Genomic DNA, 18,122 nt, shown 5'->3' on the forward strand with positions numbered 1-18,122 from the left:
TGTTGTGCAGAGCCTGTGGTCATGAAGTCGCATTTGAGCGAGATGCGAGTTTTGTACCCAGTCGCCTTGCTCTTTCTCACCGAAATGATACAATCATAGGAGAGAGAAGAATTCCAGTGCAACTCTTCGAGAATCCTCAGGGCTACCAGTTCGAAGTCATCACCTTCAGAAAGGCAGATGTGTTGAAACATTGGCCAGCGGACGAACACTTTACCTGGTATCCGGGTTTCTCGTGGACTGTAGCTACTTGTCCGCGATGCAAAACACACCTTGGTGGGTCATTAGAACCATAGTTAACCCTTTTTTGATCAACCAAAATTTCTTCACCGGCTGTATGCCTTACCATACCTTATCCCAACATTCCACTATACGTTCACCGCGAGAGCACTCGTTGCTTCCACATGTTCTAACACAATTCTCTTTAATTCTAGGTTGGGCTTTTCAACCCAGTGATTGGCCCATGACAGTGACAAGACAGGAATTCGAAGGATCGGATCAAACCTTTGTTGCGCTCATCATTAACAGATTGCTGCAGGAGCACTTTGCATCGACTCTCCTCATGACTCCAAAGGCCTTTAGGAGTTGACATTGTTTTACATCACGTTTTCTTACATGTCGAGTGTCCGATTGGATTCAAAGGGCTTTCTTATTGCAATAAACTTCGTTTAAAATTACCCATAAGGTATACATTTTTTAAATTGGTTAAGTGGCAGCAAAGACTTAGCGTCTACAACAGATTTCTATCCCCTGTCTCTCTGATGTTTGAACAGTCGAAAACACTTGTGCCCACGTTAAGTTTTATTTTAACAAAGCAAAGGAAACAGTTTTTTTTTTTTCTTTTTTACTTTTTAGAAGTTGATATGTAGTTTCCACAAAACTGCACTGAGGCTTTAGAGCCAAAATTTACAAGCTTGACTTTTTTTTTTTTCCTTTTGTTTGTTTGTTTTTTGTGTTTTTTTTTTCCATTACTATTTTTTTTTCTTTATCAAAAATTTATTTCAAATCTTGTGGATGTCTGTAAAATAAGACTGATAAAAATTAAAACAAACTCCAAATAATGGCATCCAAATATCACCTTTACCCCACAACTGCCCTTAATGATACCCAGCACTCCCCCAAACTGACAAAGATACAAGAGGTGAGGAATGAGTGGGTAGTTTCTATCCGTTATTTAAACCACAGGTGAAAAAACAAACAAAACAAAAAAGAAAAAAAAAAAGAAAACATCATTAAGGGGTTCAACCATAATGAAGGGGTGAAAAAAAAACCCCAAACAAAACAAAACCGTGTGAGGATGCTATAGAGCTAGCAGATCACTGCACCATGGCTTTTGTTCATTTATCACACAAACTTGAACAGGAAGAGAGGAAAAAAAAAATTATACATATTTGTACATATATATAAAAATCGCTATTTCTTAAGTCTACTCCAGACAGCGTGCAGCAGATACTACAGTATGTTTGTCATTTACCTCGAAATGCATTTGGAAATTGAGATGGTGAATGCCACTTGGGCAGGATTTTGCAGTCTGTTTATTGTGAGAGTCTCTTCTGGGGAAACTTAAACATGGCACGGTCAGGGTAGAGGTAAGGAGATGGAGGAGTACAAAGTACAAAATAAAACAAGAGACAGGAGGAGAAGATGGGGTGGGAAAAAAAAAAAATCCCATCTTGCTCCAAAAAGGAAAAAAAAAAAAAAAAAACAACCAAAAAAAAAAAAAAAACAACAACCAAAAAAACACCGGGGGATCAAAAGTACGGTGGAGGGTGGGAACGGGATTGGGTGAAGTTGGATTACGACCGTCCGTTTCCGCTTCACTCGTCCTCCCCGTCATCATCCTGAAAAGGGAAAAAGGATAGATTAGCTTTAGCTCACACCAGGGCTACGCATGGCAACGATAAACATACATCTGACTGTTCTGACTAATAGGTCCTTCGATAGCTCCTTCCTTGCACGACCAAGCTGGCACATAACACTAGATCGTGCCAGTTCAGATGGAATGCGGTCAGACAGGAGGATGAACCTGTCTTTCTTTTCACAGAAGAAGATGGGGGGGGGGGGGGGGGGGGGCAAAAAAAATAAAAGAAACAAGGACAATTACCTCTCCATCGTCACCATCATCATCATCTTCCTCTTCTCCATCATCCTCTCCTTCCTCATCAATGTCTTCCAGACCTTCCTCGTCATCTTCATCATCTTCGCCCTCTCCCTCTTCGTCATCCATGTCTGGAACCTGTGGAGCGATGGGAAAGCGAATGGTTTGACACTAAAGTGTGAGGAGGCCTGACTCGTACATCTGACAGCTAAGGGAAAAATACCAGATATAAAAAAATGTAGTTATGCCTGGTCCCTAACTACATTGTGCACACAGTGGGGTGCTCTACGTCTCAGTAAAATCTTACCAAATAGTACTGCAGTGGGTTAGGCCAGATGTCATCCTTGATGACTTCGCCAAGCTCATCAGCCCCTGAATCAGCGTGATCAGTGAACCAGGTAAAGAAGCTCTCGGGCTCTTCGTGTTGCCTCTTCTTCCCGGCTTTGCTCTGCGACTGACTGTGACGACTTGTGAGGTCCTGTGAAAAGGAAGAGAATCAAGAGGTTTTAAAAAGCGATCAACAACCATGTTAGGACAAAAACATCTGCAGGCACAAACTTGTCTTCAAGATTAGTGCAAAAAGCACAACTTTGACAAAGTATCTGTTTCCCTAACTACTGAGGAATAAGAAACGGCAACCAGTTAAAATAACTGATAAGTAGATACATTAACTCTATGTAAGTTTAGAATGCAAAGCAGAATAAACTCTAACGAGATTATAAACTGGAATTAGTTAGCTCAACGAATCAACCAATTGCCCTTTCGTCATCTCAAAGCACCAGTATACACAACCTACATTCGTTTCATGCACAAACATGGAGGCAAAGTAAGGCCACAATCGGAAGTGGAACCAAAGATTTTTTTTTTCTCCTTTGAATACACTGACAGTACATACCTTTCCGGATTTCCATTTTATCTCTGTTGACTTTGAGGTTGGGTCTCCACTCTCGTTCAGGTGGATTTCTTTGGAGAGGACTTTATTTTCAAAATACATGTTTTCATCGAAGTACTACACAAGAAGATCAGACAAAAAAAAAATCGTCACACACACACACACACACCAGTGAGAACTGATAACATCAGCTTAAATAAATATGAACGTAGAAATAATCGTTACACTCACAAAGTCTATTCTGTAGCCTGATTTGATGTCTTCAAACTCTGTCACTTCGACCCTGGTCAGATAGTGAAGCGCTTCTTCATCCTCCTCCCCGAGAAGAGCAGAGACTAGAGAAGAATATAAAGAAAATGGTGATGGGAGATATTAAATAAATTTCCCTTTACACAGCCAAACAAAGTCTTATATTATCACTACGTCTGCACATGCTCCCGACAGATTTATGGTTCCTGGTTCACATAATACTACGACAAAGAACATACAGAAAGGATGGTACAATCAAGCATTATTTCAAAAAACGTGACAAACACTAAACACAAGTCTGCTAAAGTGAGGTAATGTTAACATAAGAGAAGATTATTTCAATGACAATTATTTCATTAAAAAAAAATCTGTTTGACGTTTACAAGGGCTCTTTAGTACATCAACAGATCCCAAACCCTCAGGATCTGTTTGGGGTCTTTTCAAAGCCTCACCTTGTGGGTGGTTAACGAATGTTGTGACCCAGAAGTTTGGAATTTTGGCGATCAGTTCTGACCTCTTCTGAAAGAACGGCTGGCGTAGTTTGTTGTATTTCTGTTCAACTTTAAGAATCTCCTCGCTCGCCTGTTCATTCAGTCTAGGAGGGAGAAAATCCAACATTAACGGCGCACACAATCGAGATTTAAGAGAACAGATTCACAAAACGCTCGATATATTAACCTAAAAAAAAAAATACCTGTCGATTTCATTCTGCACTTCGTCAATGTGTTCAATGGCTTCCTGTTGCTCTTTTTCTGCAAATACAAATTATATTTTGAACGGTAAAAAAAACAAAAAAAAAACAAACCAAAATTAAAATTTACATCGCCGATATAAGAGCTTAAAAAGAAATGCAAGCAAAATGAAGCAATGTTCATGTACGATCACATTCGTTTGATTTAAACCCGCCGTTTGTCTTAACTGCTAAATCAGCTAAAAATTCACTTCGGTACTTCGACTAATTTGGAATGTTAGTTTTAAATGACTTAATTTCAAGCGTAGGAATGAATCAGTAAGATCATACAGAGCGCCAACCTCAGAATACCGCATCCCGCTAAATTACTTCATGACCTATCTGACCCTATATACAATTTAGGAGAAACAGACGAGACGCTGCTTCCTGCTACTGCTGAGGGCCGCGTGGTTTAAATGTGCTGAAAAGCTCTGGTGCCCGCTTTCTTCCATCGCAGCACACTTCAGCTACTTGCCAGGCTAACTAGGTAGCCTTTGAAGTGTGGATTGGACACAATTTCAACAAGTGAATGTGCAAGACGCTTCATTTTAAAATAAGCATCGAAAAATACGGATAAATAGACCAGGGACTCATCCCAAACTCTTAGCAAGCAACTTAATCTTAGCCTGCTAACTAGCGAGCTACATCATGGCGGAGACGCACAACAACAATAAGTAGCGCAGACTCATCGGCGATTCATTCAATACAGTTAGCATAGTTAGCTTACACACTAACTGCGAAGCGTAAACTGAGACTAATTATAGACAGACCCCTTGAAGGGTTAATTGATTGGAAACCACCCAATGGAGTCAATATTAGGTGGAAAATACAACGGTTCTGATATAATTTAGCAACACATGATTGTGACACAATAAGCATTGTGTCACAACCATTAGCTAGCTAGCAACTATGCTGTCTACCAACATGGCTTCCAGCACCGGTGTCTTCCTCCACTCATAAGCACTCACAACATCCAACCAGGCGGCGGCCACAGCCAATCATAACCATATGCAACACGCACGACTCATGTAAAATTACACATTGTGCACAACCGTTAATTTGCCAACAATAAGCAAAACTCTTAGAAAGTAAGAAAAGAAAGTGAAAATGGCGATGCTCACGAGGCCGCCATTCCTTACCAGAAGTCTCATCCGCTCCGTCATGGTTCGAATTCAGTTCCTTTTTACTCACTTTAGCCGCCGGAGCAGACATGATTTTCGCTGGTTCGGAAAAGTGGCTTCAGCGAAAATAATCGATATTATTTTTTTAGTTCTCCCACTGGTAGAGAACCTTCCTTTAAACTGAAATGAAAATTGCAGAAATGTGTTGTGCTCTTCCTCACAGGTTAAAGCGAGGGAACGCAAATACACACAATCGCACAACCTCACACTGTCCGCACACCACACTCTCACGCGCTCCCTCTGCGACCGAACGCGCGCCTCACAAAACAGGCTGAGATGAACTCCGCCTCCTTGAGGACAACCAGAACGGGCTGACTGCGATGCTCGCTCCCGCTGTTGTACGCTGATAGGTGGTACAATACAAAAGGGAGTGGTGTTGAGAAACTACAAAAGGGCGGGATTTCTCCGAAAAATAATAATGTTTAAATGGCAACTAAATGGTAAATACAAATCTTCATAGACAGTCAAAATGTGTTTTAGTTAATCTTGAAGCCACAGTCCCCCAACAGATACATGGATGAACCGGTATTTATAAAAAAATATGTCTATAAATCAAACTACCTCAACAAAAGCGCATTATTTCTTGCATTTTTAGTTTTTCCACCGTGTCAACACAGCCTGAAAAACACTGAACATACTAAAACAAGCACCCTCCTGATTATTACACAATACAAAATACCATGAAAAATGACTCCATGTGAAAAGTATTCACACGTTTCAACCACGACAAACTGTGAATAATGATTTACAATGGGAATGTCTTGCGGTTAACGAACCTATTATTTATTGAAAATCCCTTAAAGTATATCATAACAATTGCGCTGAAATTACATATGTTTTAGTTCCTAGGACAGCCTTTTCATTCTTTGAGAAAAATAAATTATAACTGGGCAGACATCGCACAGTGTGTAAATTGCAATAACTTTTCATTTGTTTGACTAGTTTGATTACGTCTGCAAATCTCCCATTTTGGTAACCTTGATTGTGGGATAATTCTCAAGTAAATGGAATACCAGAAAAATACATAGCTGCTGGGTTTCTTTGGAAATTAGATCCAAGCACGTACCTTTTTTCAACATTTTTAAAAACCTTTTAAACCTTTCCAAAAGTTTTTAAAACAAATAAAAAAAATACTCTTCAAACTGGCTTGCCATATATAAACTCACTCAGAAAATATGGAAATAAACTGGTAAGTGATACTTTTTTAGTGTTCCAGAAGACAACACCTGATAGTATTCAATTAAAGTTAGTGTTACAGTAAAAGTATGAGTAATCAAAGGAATTAAAGTAAAGTTTGCCTCTTAATTCATAAAATAAATAAACCTTGTAAAATCTCCCATCATCTCTCTTCACAGTACAGTGTAATCAAATGTTATCAAAATAAACCTGAAACCATTTTTTGAGGGAGAAAACAATTAAATGTTCTCCCTCACAGCATTAAAGTTGCCAAACTGATTAAAAAAAAAAAAGAAAAATCCATAAAGCCATTAGAGAGTCTCCCAGTATGTGGAAACTCATGCAGGACTTGCTCTGGAATATACTGTTTCCCAGGCCACAGTTCGACAGATACAAAAAAAGTCCCACAAGTTACACATGATGCCTCTGTCAAAAGGGTTCTCCTCAGAGTCACAGTGTTTCAGGTACGAGATGCGGTGTCGTGACATGAACTCCCAGGTGGTGGTGTTAACGGAAGCCAGATACAGGTGCGAGCCCAACAGTAGAAGAACAACCACAGAAAACACCACAGTGATACCAAAGGCCCCAAGCAGGAAACCATTTTGGATAAACCACTGTCTCCAAGTGAGGGCAAAGGTGATGCCTGACCTAAACAAAAAAAAAAAAAAAAAAAAGGGGGAAGAAAAAAAAAAGAAGGACAATAGCTTAGGTGTATCATATGTACATGAATTTACTGTGTGTTAGGTTTAAACTGAAGACAACCATCTTTTCTAAAAGCACACTCACCAAGCATTTTGCAGCCCCCAAACCAGAACCAGTAACTGTATACACAAGTACAGAAGGAACCATCTGTGATTTCGCTCACCCACACAGTTCCCTATCCAGGGGCAATGGTGATCAAATCGTCTCACACATTGCTTACAAACTTGGCAGTGTTTAGCCCTCATTGGTTGCTGTGATACAGGGAAGAAATGGTTCTTTTGATATTTGAATTCTAGGTATCATACCCAAGATACATGTCTCAGTCAATCTCATAAAACCCTTTATGTTTTACCACTTTGTTAAAGCAAAGCTTTCACTGAAAACACATGTTCTGTTTTACAAGAGAAAGATAAAGGCGCAAGGCAGAGTACCAGCAATAAGCAATAACCACAACGTCGTTGGCGAGGGACCTCCGTGTTTTGTGGTAACATCTTCTCCAACTCCCCTCCATCCACAGGGGAGAGCTGACAGAGATGGAAACACATTTAAATAAAACAACAATCTCCATACCTGATCATTGTCTGACACTGATATGACAGTGAGGAATATTAACCTTTGCGTCGGCGTCGGACAGAACAAATCCTGGGTCCATGAGGGATACTGCAAAATACAGCATTATTGAAAGGAGGACCAGCGTGCCAAATAGTACAGGCAGTACGAGCTCGCCTCTTTCCTCATTCTTCCGGAGATCTACCAGTAAACAAAGACGGATTTTGTAAATCACAGTGCATAGTAGAATCTACTGATAGACGTAAATTACCTTTATATTGCGTAAACAGAGTGACTAAAAATAATACTTTACCGGTATTGTGGAGAAACAGAATCAAAGTCGTCAGCCAAGTCAGGATAACATGAGCAGTTCTAACCAGACACCCAGACCTGAAAACATTCTTAAACATCTTGAAGAATCATATCACCAATTAAACTAACTACGAAAACTAAAAAAAAAAAAAAAAAAAAATTAGACGTATGTATATACACTAAATTGAATTTGGTGAGAAAACCTGCCAGCCAACAATCCAACTTTTCAGCTAATCAACAATACATGCTAGTGACGGATCTCACACTACACTACAGATCTTACACGTAATTCATGTGATTCGTATTCCAAAACGCAGAACGACTGATACAGTCGTAATCTATATCATAAACACGCAGAATCGTTTAATCGTCCTTGCTGTTTGACAGGAATCACAGTTTAGCAGTGGGTGTACGTAAAGTTAGCAGCTAGCGACCTAGCCAAACCCTGGCTTCCTCATAACTGTCGTAGTTGTAGTTGTCTGTCGAAGGCAGTAGGCCGTAGGCAGAGTTCAATATTGCGGGTCGGGACTAGGATTTGTCAGTAGGTGGCAGCATTTGATCTGTAGAGGGCAGTATTTGATCAGTAGTTATGCGTCTCCAAAGCGTGAGCGTAAAAATACGGAGTAGTGCGAAATGATGGGGAATATCAGTGGCCCATTCGTGCAGATTGAGAATTAATTGGGTCATCATAAGGAAAAGCGGCAATTTAATCTTTAAAATGCGTTTCCCCCCATTTGCCAGCCTAGTGCTGCCAGTGAATCTCTCAGTCTTTTACAGATAGGAGCAAATGTCTTCTCTTTTATGACATTTTTGGATAAAAATCAGTAAAAGAGATTTGTTTTAAGAGCGTTGTTAAATTAACCCCGTTCAGTAGTAAATGCATTTTGCTGATATTCATGCCATTCTACGGTATCCAGATCAGTCGTTTGTGTGTTTAGCAAGAGAGAATTCAAGAGGAATAATTAAATGTTTCAGTGCTTCAGAGTTTATTTCAAGCCAGTTTAAGCAGAATGCGCAAAGTAAAATTAATGATCAATGTTTATTCTCACTGTATGTTTTTCTTCTGCCATGTCAGTCTTGTGGATTACCATTTTCATAGATATTATGAAGCACATATTAATCATCAACCAGATAGCGAAGGGGAGAGGATGATGCAGAGTCAATTAAGACATCTGATCCGATTATAAAAGATGTGAAGACACTTTGTCAACAGTTCAAGATATACCAGGGTGTCCTTGAAATATAGCTATCCGCATAGCTGTTTTTCATTGTACCTGTCCGATCTGGAAATACGATTTTCAGCTGAACATTTATAGATGAATTCTGTAGCAGTCTTGCACCTACATTTGCCACAAACTACTTAACGGGTTGTTAAAACTAAAGTATAAATCTTACATGGCTTGTAACACTTAAAACTGTTCTTACATTCAGTATGTACATATAGAGTAGGGAAACAAAAACTGGAGGACAATACCATTTGAAGCTCGACTGTTTATTTCAATAAAATGTGCTTTCAGGCCTTACAGTCTAACAATTTTGATCCAACATAAAACAATAAGACAAACAGATCTAAAATGTCGGCAGACAGTGACAGACAGGAGACTGAAGAAAAAAAAAAAAAGACTGACTGTGGAAAAAAAGAAAAACCCTAATACAACGACATGTGCACATAAATGGCAAAACTTTAAAGCACCACACTAGTCCCTGAGAACACGCATCTTTGATAAATCACATTAGACAAGGAGTGAAGTGAATATAGAAATACACAACAACCCCCAAATCACTCATTTCTTTAACAAACCTCTTTACTCCTTTCTGCATGGCCAACAAGACTGTTTGCAGAATTCCTAGCTGTTTCGAAAAACTGCAAATATGCATTTTTTTTTTGTGCTTACATCAGTAAGAGCAATTGACGGTCCCTATCAGAATTAACACTGAAACCCATTGACACAGGTTGAATTTCTTCAGGTAATTACTCTTTCCATTTGATAAAGCATAAACTTTCAGCATCAAACAATTCAAGCAATTAAAGTGCATCGAGATTAAATCGACCAGGCATTTAGCTAAGGCAAAACACAAAGTTCCAGAATTTCAATTGTCTTAATTCCGCTAAACACTTCATGCTTTCAACTTAAAAGCCTTGATCAGTACTAATCTACAGACATTTGCCAAGGATTAAGGAATTGGTGAATTAGATCATGGATTCTTGTTTCTTTTTGTGTCATTTTAACTGCCAACACTTGAAAAATCTAGGATCCTTGATAATCCAAGACTTTCTATAAGCATGGGATGAAGCAGCAGTGTAATCCCATTACATAGTCAAACCTACTGGAAGGAACGCAAAGCATTAAACTCAGTTATGAGACTGTACTTTGTAAAGGGCTCACATAGCAGACATTTTTTTCAGAACTCCATATCATTGCCAACCATCAAAAATATCTGGTAAACATATATAAATAAATTACATAAGTTGTATTACAGCAGCATTGGTATGCAGTGAGATCAATCTGCATATAGAAACAGAAACGTCACAGCAAAACTAAAATAAAAACAAACAACCCATCATTGTCTCTGAGAATTTGAAATTCTGCTGAACTGTAGTGTTGTCAAGTATTAATACTTCATGATGATGAAGAATCTTTCAGTCTTATTCTCCATGATTCTCCATGCCCTCTTTCCATAGTGAATAACTACTAAATCTGCATTTGCTGCATTTTGTCCCAGTGCTCAGAAGTGCAAAAAAAAAAAAACCAAAAAAAAAAAAAAACACCTGTACCGTGAAGAACTGAGAGTTACTTAAAGCACGGCGTGCAAGGGGTTGTTCTGTCTAGAAATATTCAGATTGACACTCTTACTGCATTTGGGTTGACAATGTGGAGCTCTGTATCAGCTGTCCTATTCACCTAAAGTGACATTTTGTCCTGTCTTTGGGCCACAACCATGAATAACAAAACAGTGACACAGAATCCAAGAATCAAAAAAAAAAAAAAGAAAATGGTCCCTCATTTTAAGACAGAATAACATTCAGCACAGTACCGTGGTCACGTTGCTTAATTCTGAACATAAAACTGTTTTAAATAATACTTAGCAGCAGCTTGGTAGTGAGGGTGACCACCACCAGCTCCGGCGCAATGTCAGAGTTCATTCTGAAATACACCTTTTTTTGTTGTTGTGCGCTTTTCCCCTTCAGACATTCACAGAATGAGATGGCTTTCACACCTCAGGGTCCAAAGACCTGAGATTCAAACTGCCAAGTCCCCCTTTGAGGTTAGTAATCTTCCTTCTCCCCTTTTTGAAGGCTGGACGGGTCGTTTGATTAATTGTTTGTTTTTAAATGTCTTTGAGAGCATCTCATCTTGACTGCACCCCCAAGGCGGTTTTGATATGCTCGTACACCACGTAACTGATGCTGACTGCGGGAATGACCTTCAAAAAGTTGGGAGTCAGGCCCCTGTAAAGGCCGGCTGGACCCTCAGTCTTCACAATTTGTTTGAGGAGGCCAGACATGGTCACCTTGGATGCTCCCTCCACTGTGGCTATAGAGCAGAGAAGGAAAAAAAAAGGAATACTTACATTAATTCAATTGAATGAAACACTAATTTAACACAAACCAAATTGCAAAAAAATTATATTCTATCAATAAAAATGTAAGTAACAGAAGTAGGTAAAAAAAAGTAGCATTATGTGTGTTCATTCGTCGTATCTCAAATGTGGTTATTAGAAGAGAGGAGCTCACCTTGCGCCTGCATGCGCGTTCGTACCAGGGCCAGGGGGTAGCTGGCCAACTGGCCACAGGTGCTGGAGATGGTACCACAGGCCAGAAGGACAAAGACACCGGGATCTGCGCTCTCTGTCGCGTACTGCTGCAGCCAAGTGTTCTTCAGAGTCTATTTTAAAACAAACCGTGAGACGAGAGTTAGCGTCAAAACTGCCGATAGGGTCAACACCAAAATGTTTTACAGATCAGTCGACGCCTTGCGCTCTGAGATTTAAGAAGCTTTACTCACCTCGTACACTGCCAGGTCGATGCCAGCGTAAGGGATGATGCCAAGCATGTTGGGCACGTAGCCCTTGTAAAAGGCAGCCAATCCTTCCTTCCTGAGGATCTGCTTGGCGCAGTCCGAGATGCCGTCGTACTGCCCGGTCTTTCTCAACGCCAGACGGGTTTTCAGAACCTGCAGACAAAGGGAACACGCGTTACGCGATGTCAGATTTGCGACGTGGTCACAGCGTTTTTGGAAGATAAAGGAAAATACTGAAAATATGTCTGGAGATCGATGGAAGGTGCTCACCTCCATGGGGTAGATGGTGCTCTGTGCGATGACTCCTGCTAGAGAGCCAGCCACAAAACGCTCCACGATCCCCAGAGACTCCTGGCTACTGCCCATCAAACGCTTGATCTGTAGGAAATGAATAGAAACAGCCTGTTATTTGATGTGTGTGTGGTGTGTTTGTGTGTGTGTGTACAGGCAAACTTTGCCTTTCCACAAACACGATGTGATTCACCAAGCAATGTGCTGCTGAACATAAAGTGTTCGTTTTCAACCGAGATCACACATGCCTGAAATAGATATTTTTTTTCGTGATGTCCACTCATTTCGTACCTGCTCATAGGCCATGAATTTGAGGGCTGACTCAGGGGCGATTTTGATGACATTAATGCCATTTCCTCTCCACAGCGCTCTTATCCCGCCTTCCTTAATCATCTGAGTGAGGCCGGTCATAATGCACATGTTGTTGCTACGGGAACCATGCACCTGACAAAACAAAAGGAGACATGATTAGATTGATTAGGGAATTGTGACCATACAGTGACAGTGATGGTGAATACTTGCTGCAGTGTGTGGTCCTGTAATCATATTACTTTATCCAATTTGAGAATCAAGAGGCGGAATTATGACAACAGTAGGATGCTCAAATAAAATTCCTAATAAGATTTTATGCCATCAAAAAAAAAAAAAAAAAAAAGCTTAGATCATGTGATCAGTTGGTAAAATGGTGGTTTAAAGGGAGCAAAGTCAAAGACTCAAAAAAGGGAGAAGCCAATAAATAGGTGAAAGCTCAAAGTTCAAAGCGCAAGTCAAAAATCGATTCCGCCTTGGACCTTATCAAACTGTGACGCACAGATATCTGACCCAGATCTAAAACTCGAGCTGTACCCTCCACTGTGTCCAACCCTGGCTGATCTCTCCGAACACATCTAAACCAACCAATCAGATCTCAAAGAAGAAGGTGTGCTAGTGTCCTTTTTCTGTGATTGGCTCAGTCACTGAATTGTAAAAAAAAAAAAAAAAAAAAAAATACTCACGTGGCTTTCTCTCTTTCCTTTATAATCATTAACTTATTCATAAACATATTAACCAACTTTCAACCCTTAAGTAATCAGTCTTGCGACATCTGTCTTAGACAACACTGTCTCAGCAAGCCCCCTTAAGGTTACACAATCAGCTCGCTTTCACACACTGCATGAGCAAGCATTCTTGTTGTGTAAAATTCAGCAAATGACTTCCTTCAACCCCAGATTACGTTGGTGGGCCAGGTTACTATCTCCCTGAAAGTTTCCACAGTGCCTCAAGACTCTAGCTGTGTGAACGAGACAGCTGGAGCCATTTGCTCAGCTGACTGTGTGTAGGCCATGCGAACTTGGGGCTTTACTTTAGAGTTCACTTCTAGAATTTACCTGCATGAGCACTTTCAGACGGTCCAGGGGGGCGGTGCAGGTTCGGGATACGGCTCCAGCGCCTCCACCTGCTACCAAATGCCTCCACCACATTCCTGTCTGGTGTTCTTCAATGGTGAACTCATCAGGAACCATCAAATTCTCACCTACATCAAATATCTAAAAGACAAAAGAGACAAACATTAAATAATCTGGGCAAAGACACCTATAAACCACTATGTGGAGATATTTAAATGTAAAGTGTGAGGTTAATTTACGTTTTGGTTTACTGTCCAATGATGGGAGCATATTGACCAGTCAGGTACAATGACCTGAGAACCTGACCAACAGGTACAACGACCTAGAGATTTGACGTAAGCAAGATGTTTGACAATGTGTGGCAAATAAGCACGCTGTGCGTCAGAAAGGTCGGATTTGACCACATGTAAACATTCAAAGGTGTCCAGATTTTAACAAGTGCCAGACTGCTTCAGTTTCATCTGGGCCACCGTGTTGCAATTTGAGCTGAAAGCTCCTCGGGGACTTTGTTACATGTTACAAAATGGCATGAAGTCCAGAGGATCATAGTACGAACTACACACCCTAATTAACCATGTCCTGTGCCGTACTGTAAGAACTCTGTCTAATAAACATGCGTGTTATATAAGCACCTCATCTAGGTCGATGAAAGAATAACATATACACAAACGATAATGGTCCATTCTAAAACCCAGATCAGCCATCTCACAACTTTAAGTCAGGCCACAAAATCCACTCACTCACTTACACAATTTTTCTTTTTAACAAGACTCTTTGACAGCAGACACGCTAAGGTATTAAGCAAATGGTGACTCATATTGCATAAGGACATCACATGTTCTGTGTGGGTATATGGCACCTAAGTGGTTCAAGGAACGCGCTTTTCTTGACAAGTGTTTGGCCTTAATAGCTGGTAGCTTAAGCTCTGAAATGTACTCATCTTATTAATAGCTGACGTCTTGGCGAGACATCCCATGTGGACGCTGCCAAATGCAAGCGGCAGTGTAGTTAAGATTTAGTGCCAGCGATAGCACAGCTATTAAGCGCACTGTCCTAGATCAGGGTGTCCTATGGAGACTGCATCTTAGGAGGTATTTTTAGACACCATGCTGTTACTGGCTTTAATGCTACACAGCACAAATTAATCAGTTACAATATAAAGAAAGTTATTTTGTTTAGAGGACTATTTCATAGAAAAAATTGCATAATGTCCTCATTCCACACAGGAACAGTCAGTTAGCTTAACCGTTGCTTGTTGAGCTCTTGATAAGATTAGCCTACTCATAATTCCCACTGTTTAGTCAGCACTGGGCTGACAGTTGGACTAATTTAGAAAATTCTCATTAGGGTTGGAGGGCCATATGAAACCAGCTGTGAAACCGTGCGGTATTATTCACTTCTGTAGGGTCTCACTGAAAATAGGGAAGGAATCTTCTCTTACTGTGGAGTGTTTCCAGTAGAGGATGATTTCCGGGATGTTCTCTGCGGACTGAAGGGAAGGGTAGTTCTTCCATTCATTCCAGTCGATGGTCATCGTTCCATTCTTGTCCATGCTAAAGAATAAAAAAAAAAGTCAACCCATGAAAACGGTGGATAGGAAAATTAAATTATACACCAGAAATAACAGCAGAACAATAAGCTTTGAAGGATTGCTGGAGATCGGAAATTCCGATAATCAGGTTATTAAGTAACTTATGGACCCAGCCCATAAGAATTACTGACATTATAAATACTCAAGGAATATTTCCGAGAAAGGAAAATATTTTGACATGTTCTACGTTGAATATGCTTAAATATTAACAGAGGGTTAGTCTGAATGAAGGCATGGTTCTAAGAGTCTCATTAAAATGGTAACAGGACGTTTGGCTTGCATGAGGCAATAACTGACACAGATCTGCAGTTTTGATCATTCATCAGAGGCGCTCATCAAGAGCGAGTTACAGCGAATGCAGCCAGACAGAGAAGTAACAATACGTTGCAGTCAGAGAACGATCTGGTTGTAGCAAGTAATTTTATTGGATAGGATCAAGCAGAGCAAAGTTAATTGGGAATACTGCAGTTACTTACAAGGCAGCAGGGAACCAGTGAATGGTCCCTCTTGCCTAGAGAGATTTGAGAGCACAGGAGACGGTCAATACGGCGCTGTAGTCACTGCAGCACAGGAAACCAATCTCTCCATGCACTCGGATTAAGAGTCTTAACAATCAGAGGTCATGCTAATTTAAATTAAGCTCTAGGCCGTCACAACATTGGCCATTCATAGAACATTGCATGCAGGTTGAATTTCCATGACAGCTTGAAACAGGGATTAAGAGGCAATATTCCACTTCCTGACGCAGCACTCCGCTTACCTTTTAAGGACATTCTCGGCCTGCTGCAGAGAGATATGAACACCAAGGTCTCGTAGCGATTCTACCACCTCTTTGGCATCAATGTGACCTAAACCAGCAAAAAAAAAAGAATGAGGACCACTCAATTGAGCTTTTGTAATATGTATTGGCAAAGTGTACATATAAGCAGTAAAGTTATTTCAATGAGTCATAACAAACAGATGCATTAACCTACCAGCAGTCTTCTTATCCACGGTCTTGAATACAAGTTTCAGGTCTTTTTCGTGATCTTGCAAATAGTGAACAAACTCCTCAAAGTCCAGTTGACCATCTTGATCTTTTTCTTCTTTAACAAGTTTCTAGAAAGGAGGGGGGGGCAGAGCTACAGTTACACACTAGACATTTTTGGGACCACATTTTTGTCATAAGCACGTAATGTATCTGAATTCAGCAGCCTTTTGTCTTCGATGCCTGTTGTCTATACAGGTTATAGGACAAGCATCTCAAGAATGCATCACCTAAGACAGTTTTTTTTCACCCTAAAATACCACCGAAGCATTCTTTAAGACATTAATGTGACTGCAGGATCAACCATTTCCTATCTAAGAAATCACTGAATTGTCACATGAGCAAAAAATATGTTTTCAAACGCATTTGTCAAGGGACTGTCCAGCTGTCTGACCGCAGCCGATTCTCAAAAGATTCAAACATGCCAGCTCTGAGTCCCATACCGGCAAACTTGTGAGTGCTAACAGACATTATGGAAAACCTGAACGAAAGCAATGTCTTTCAACAAAGCATCGTGCATTTAGTGGCGTGAAAAGCCGGTGTACATTCTCCCCTTTTTATTCTCGCGATAGTTAAACCAATCTGATAGTCAATCGCATGCAGTCGCGATTCCTCTCGAAATTTCCCAGTCATGAGGTTCCGCTGAATATACCGACAATTACGTAACTATGTAGATTTTTATTAGTTGGGTGTAAAGATTCTTTTCATTCTAAGCTACGTTTATCAAAAACATTTATTTTACAAAAGGAATCTATTCCACAAAATGTATCTAGTTTCCAAGAAAAAGAAAAAACATTTTTTTTAAACAACTCCTTATTTGGTCAATTTAATGTGACGTACGGAATGCGCAGGAAGTTAGGCCCGACTTACAGGAAATCGAACAATGAATGATTCATTGCAAAAGTATGCATTTTTATGATATCAAATAAAAATGAAAGTATGCATCTACTGACCCTCCACAAATCAGATGCACATGCATTTCTACTCAACAGAGTGGATTAACATTTAAAAATCTCTTACCTTCCGCCATTTCTGGTACGTTGAAAATTCCTGCGACGGTAGAAAGACACTCAATTTGTTGAGCGATTTTAACTCCGATGGTAGTCCATCTGACTCAAAGTACTCGACTTCAATCGGGTCGGAATTAGCAACGGGCACATACAGGCACAGGCACAACATTTCAAATTTAAATTAAAACGACTCAACAATAAATAAATAAATAACACACAAACGTCTCTTCTCCTCGAGGTTCGAGACTGAAATGCCGGTAAGGAAGTCGGGCACGCTATGAAAAGAGAAAGATCCCTCCTATGTGACGCAAGACAAAAAAAACAACAGATTTTCATTGGTTGACACGATGAACGTAAACCTGCCTCTCCCTGTGTCATAACGTCAGAACCTTTTTTTTCCTTTTTGACCAATCAGAGGATCATTTCATTCACCGTCCTCCATATTGTATTAAAGGTAGGTCTTCCCGCCCATGCAACGTTACTAACTTCACCCGTGTTTGTGCAGCACTACTTTTACAAGTAGAAAAAAAAGAAATAAACGAAAATTACAAAAGTAAAAAGTGTCATCCGCAGGTTTTAAAAGAAAATCAACAAACGTAACAATGAAATAAACACTCGGATCTGAATAAAACCATGAGTAAACCATTTTGACATTGAAAATTTTGTCAAAGGACATATATGAATGATTTATTGCTACTTACAATTTGAAAGGTACTTACAATGTTTAAATCTGTATTAAGGCTAAATTCAACCACACTTCAGGAGTTGAAGTTTTCATACTTCATTTTAGCTTCTTTTATCATTATGGACCTGGACCCAGGTGTTGTTTCTCCTCTTAAATTAAAGCTGTCCAGGTAGTTGTTCAGGTGTTGAACAGGGATTTCTATTGTTGGTTAAAACTGCGTGAAGA

The 18,122-nt window shown here is 40.0% G+C and overlaps 3 protein-coding genes across 4 annotated transcripts; all 3 read right to left on the reverse strand.

The window, feature by feature from the left end:
* Positions 1–1,717: 1,717 nt before the first annotated feature.
* Positions 1,718–5,355, reverse strand: seta (SET nuclear proto-oncogene a). Its single transcript, XM_030774849.1, has 8 exons — positions 5,106–5,355; positions 3,931–3,988; positions 3,689–3,831; positions 3,219–3,322; positions 2,991–3,104; positions 2,403–2,573; positions 2,102–2,233; positions 1,718–1,838 (listed from the first exon to the last, which is right to left on the reverse strand). Exons 1-8 carry the CDS (start codon positions 5,176–5,178, stop codon positions 1,815–1,817), a joined length of 819 nt encoding a protein of 272 aa, XP_030630709.1. The 5' UTR covers positions 5,179–5,355; the 3' UTR covers positions 1,718–1,814.
* Positions 5,356–5,908: 553 nt separating this feature from the next.
* Positions 5,909–7,985, reverse strand: zdhhc12a (zDHHC palmitoyltransferase 12a). 2 transcript variants are annotated; one of them, XM_030779309.1, is made up of 5 exons: positions 7,888–7,985; positions 7,639–7,775; positions 7,457–7,525; positions 7,110–7,276; positions 5,909–6,971 (listed from the first exon to the last, which is right to left on the reverse strand). In XM_030779309.1, exons 1-5 carry the CDS (start codon positions 7,982–7,984, stop codon positions 6,662–6,664), a joined length of 780 nt encoding a protein of 259 aa, XP_030635169.1. In that variant the 5' UTR covers position 7,985; the 3' UTR covers positions 5,909–6,661. The 2 variants fall into 2 exon arrangements, with proteins under 2 accessions (XP_030635169.1, XP_030635162.1); XM_030779302.1 differs by having other exon boundaries at positions 7,457–7,549.
* A 1,372-nt stretch (positions 7,986–9,357) lies between these two features.
* Positions 9,358–17,452, reverse strand: slc25a25a (solute carrier family 25 member 25a). The gene is made up of 10 exons (XM_030788368.1): positions 17,223–17,452; positions 16,150–16,273; positions 15,936–16,023; positions 15,026–15,137; positions 13,567–13,725; positions 12,491–12,643; positions 12,179–12,286; positions 11,894–12,061; positions 11,623–11,773; positions 9,358–11,422 (listed from the first exon to the last, which is right to left on the reverse strand). The coding sequence occupies exons 1-10, from the start codon at positions 17,379–17,381 to the stop codon at positions 11,238–11,240; spliced, it is 1,407 nt and encodes a 468-aa protein (XP_030644228.1). The 5' UTR covers positions 17,382–17,452; the 3' UTR covers positions 9,358–11,237.
* Between the last annotated feature and the right edge of the window lie 670 nt (positions 17,453–18,122).

Source organism: Chanos chanos, chromosome 1 (assembly GCF_902362185.1).
Source record: "Chanos chanos chromosome 1, fChaCha1.1, whole genome shotgun sequence".
NCBI lineage: Eukaryota > Metazoa > Chordata > Actinopteri > Gonorynchiformes > Chanidae > Chanos > Chanos chanos.

Bases quoted from the DNA above. Each gene is read 5' to 3' on its own strand.
- seta (XM_030774849.1), bottom strand. From the start codon at position 5,178: ATGTCTGCTCCGGCGGCTAAAGTGAGTAAAAAGGAACTGAATTCGAAC. The intron at 3,989-5,105 runs GTAAGGAATGGC...TTGTATTTGCAG, and splicing joins CGGAGCGGATGAGACTTCTG to AAAAAGAGCAACAGGAAGCC. The intron at 3,323-3,688 runs GTGAGGCTTTGA...ATTCTTCTCTAG, and splicing joins ATTCGTTAACCACCCACAAG to TCTCTGCTCTTCTCGGGGAG.
- zdhhc12a (XM_030779302.1), bottom strand. From the start codon at position 7,984: ATGTTTAAGAATGTTTTCAGGTCTGGGTGTCTGGTTAGAACTGCTCAT. The intron at 7,550-7,638 runs GTTAATATTCCT...CATCTCTGTCAG, and splicing joins TGTCCGACGCCGACGCAAAG to CTCTCCCCTGTGGATGGAGG. The intron at 7,277-7,456 runs GTACTCTGCCTT...CCTGTATCACAG, and splicing joins GTGGTTATTGCTTATTGCTG to CAACCAATGAGGGCTAAACA.
- slc25a25a (XM_030788368.1), bottom strand. From the start codon at position 17,381: ATGTTGTGCCTGTGCCTGTATGTGCCCGTTGCTAATTCCGACCCGATT. The intron at 15,138-15,935 runs GTAAGCGGAGTG...TTTATTCTTTAG, and splicing joins GCCGAGAATGTCCTTAAAAG to CATGGACAAGAATGGAACGA. The intron at 13,726-15,025 runs GTAAGAGAAGAT...TTTGTCTTTTAG, and splicing joins TCTACTGGAAACACTCCACA to ATATTTGATGTAGGTGAGAA.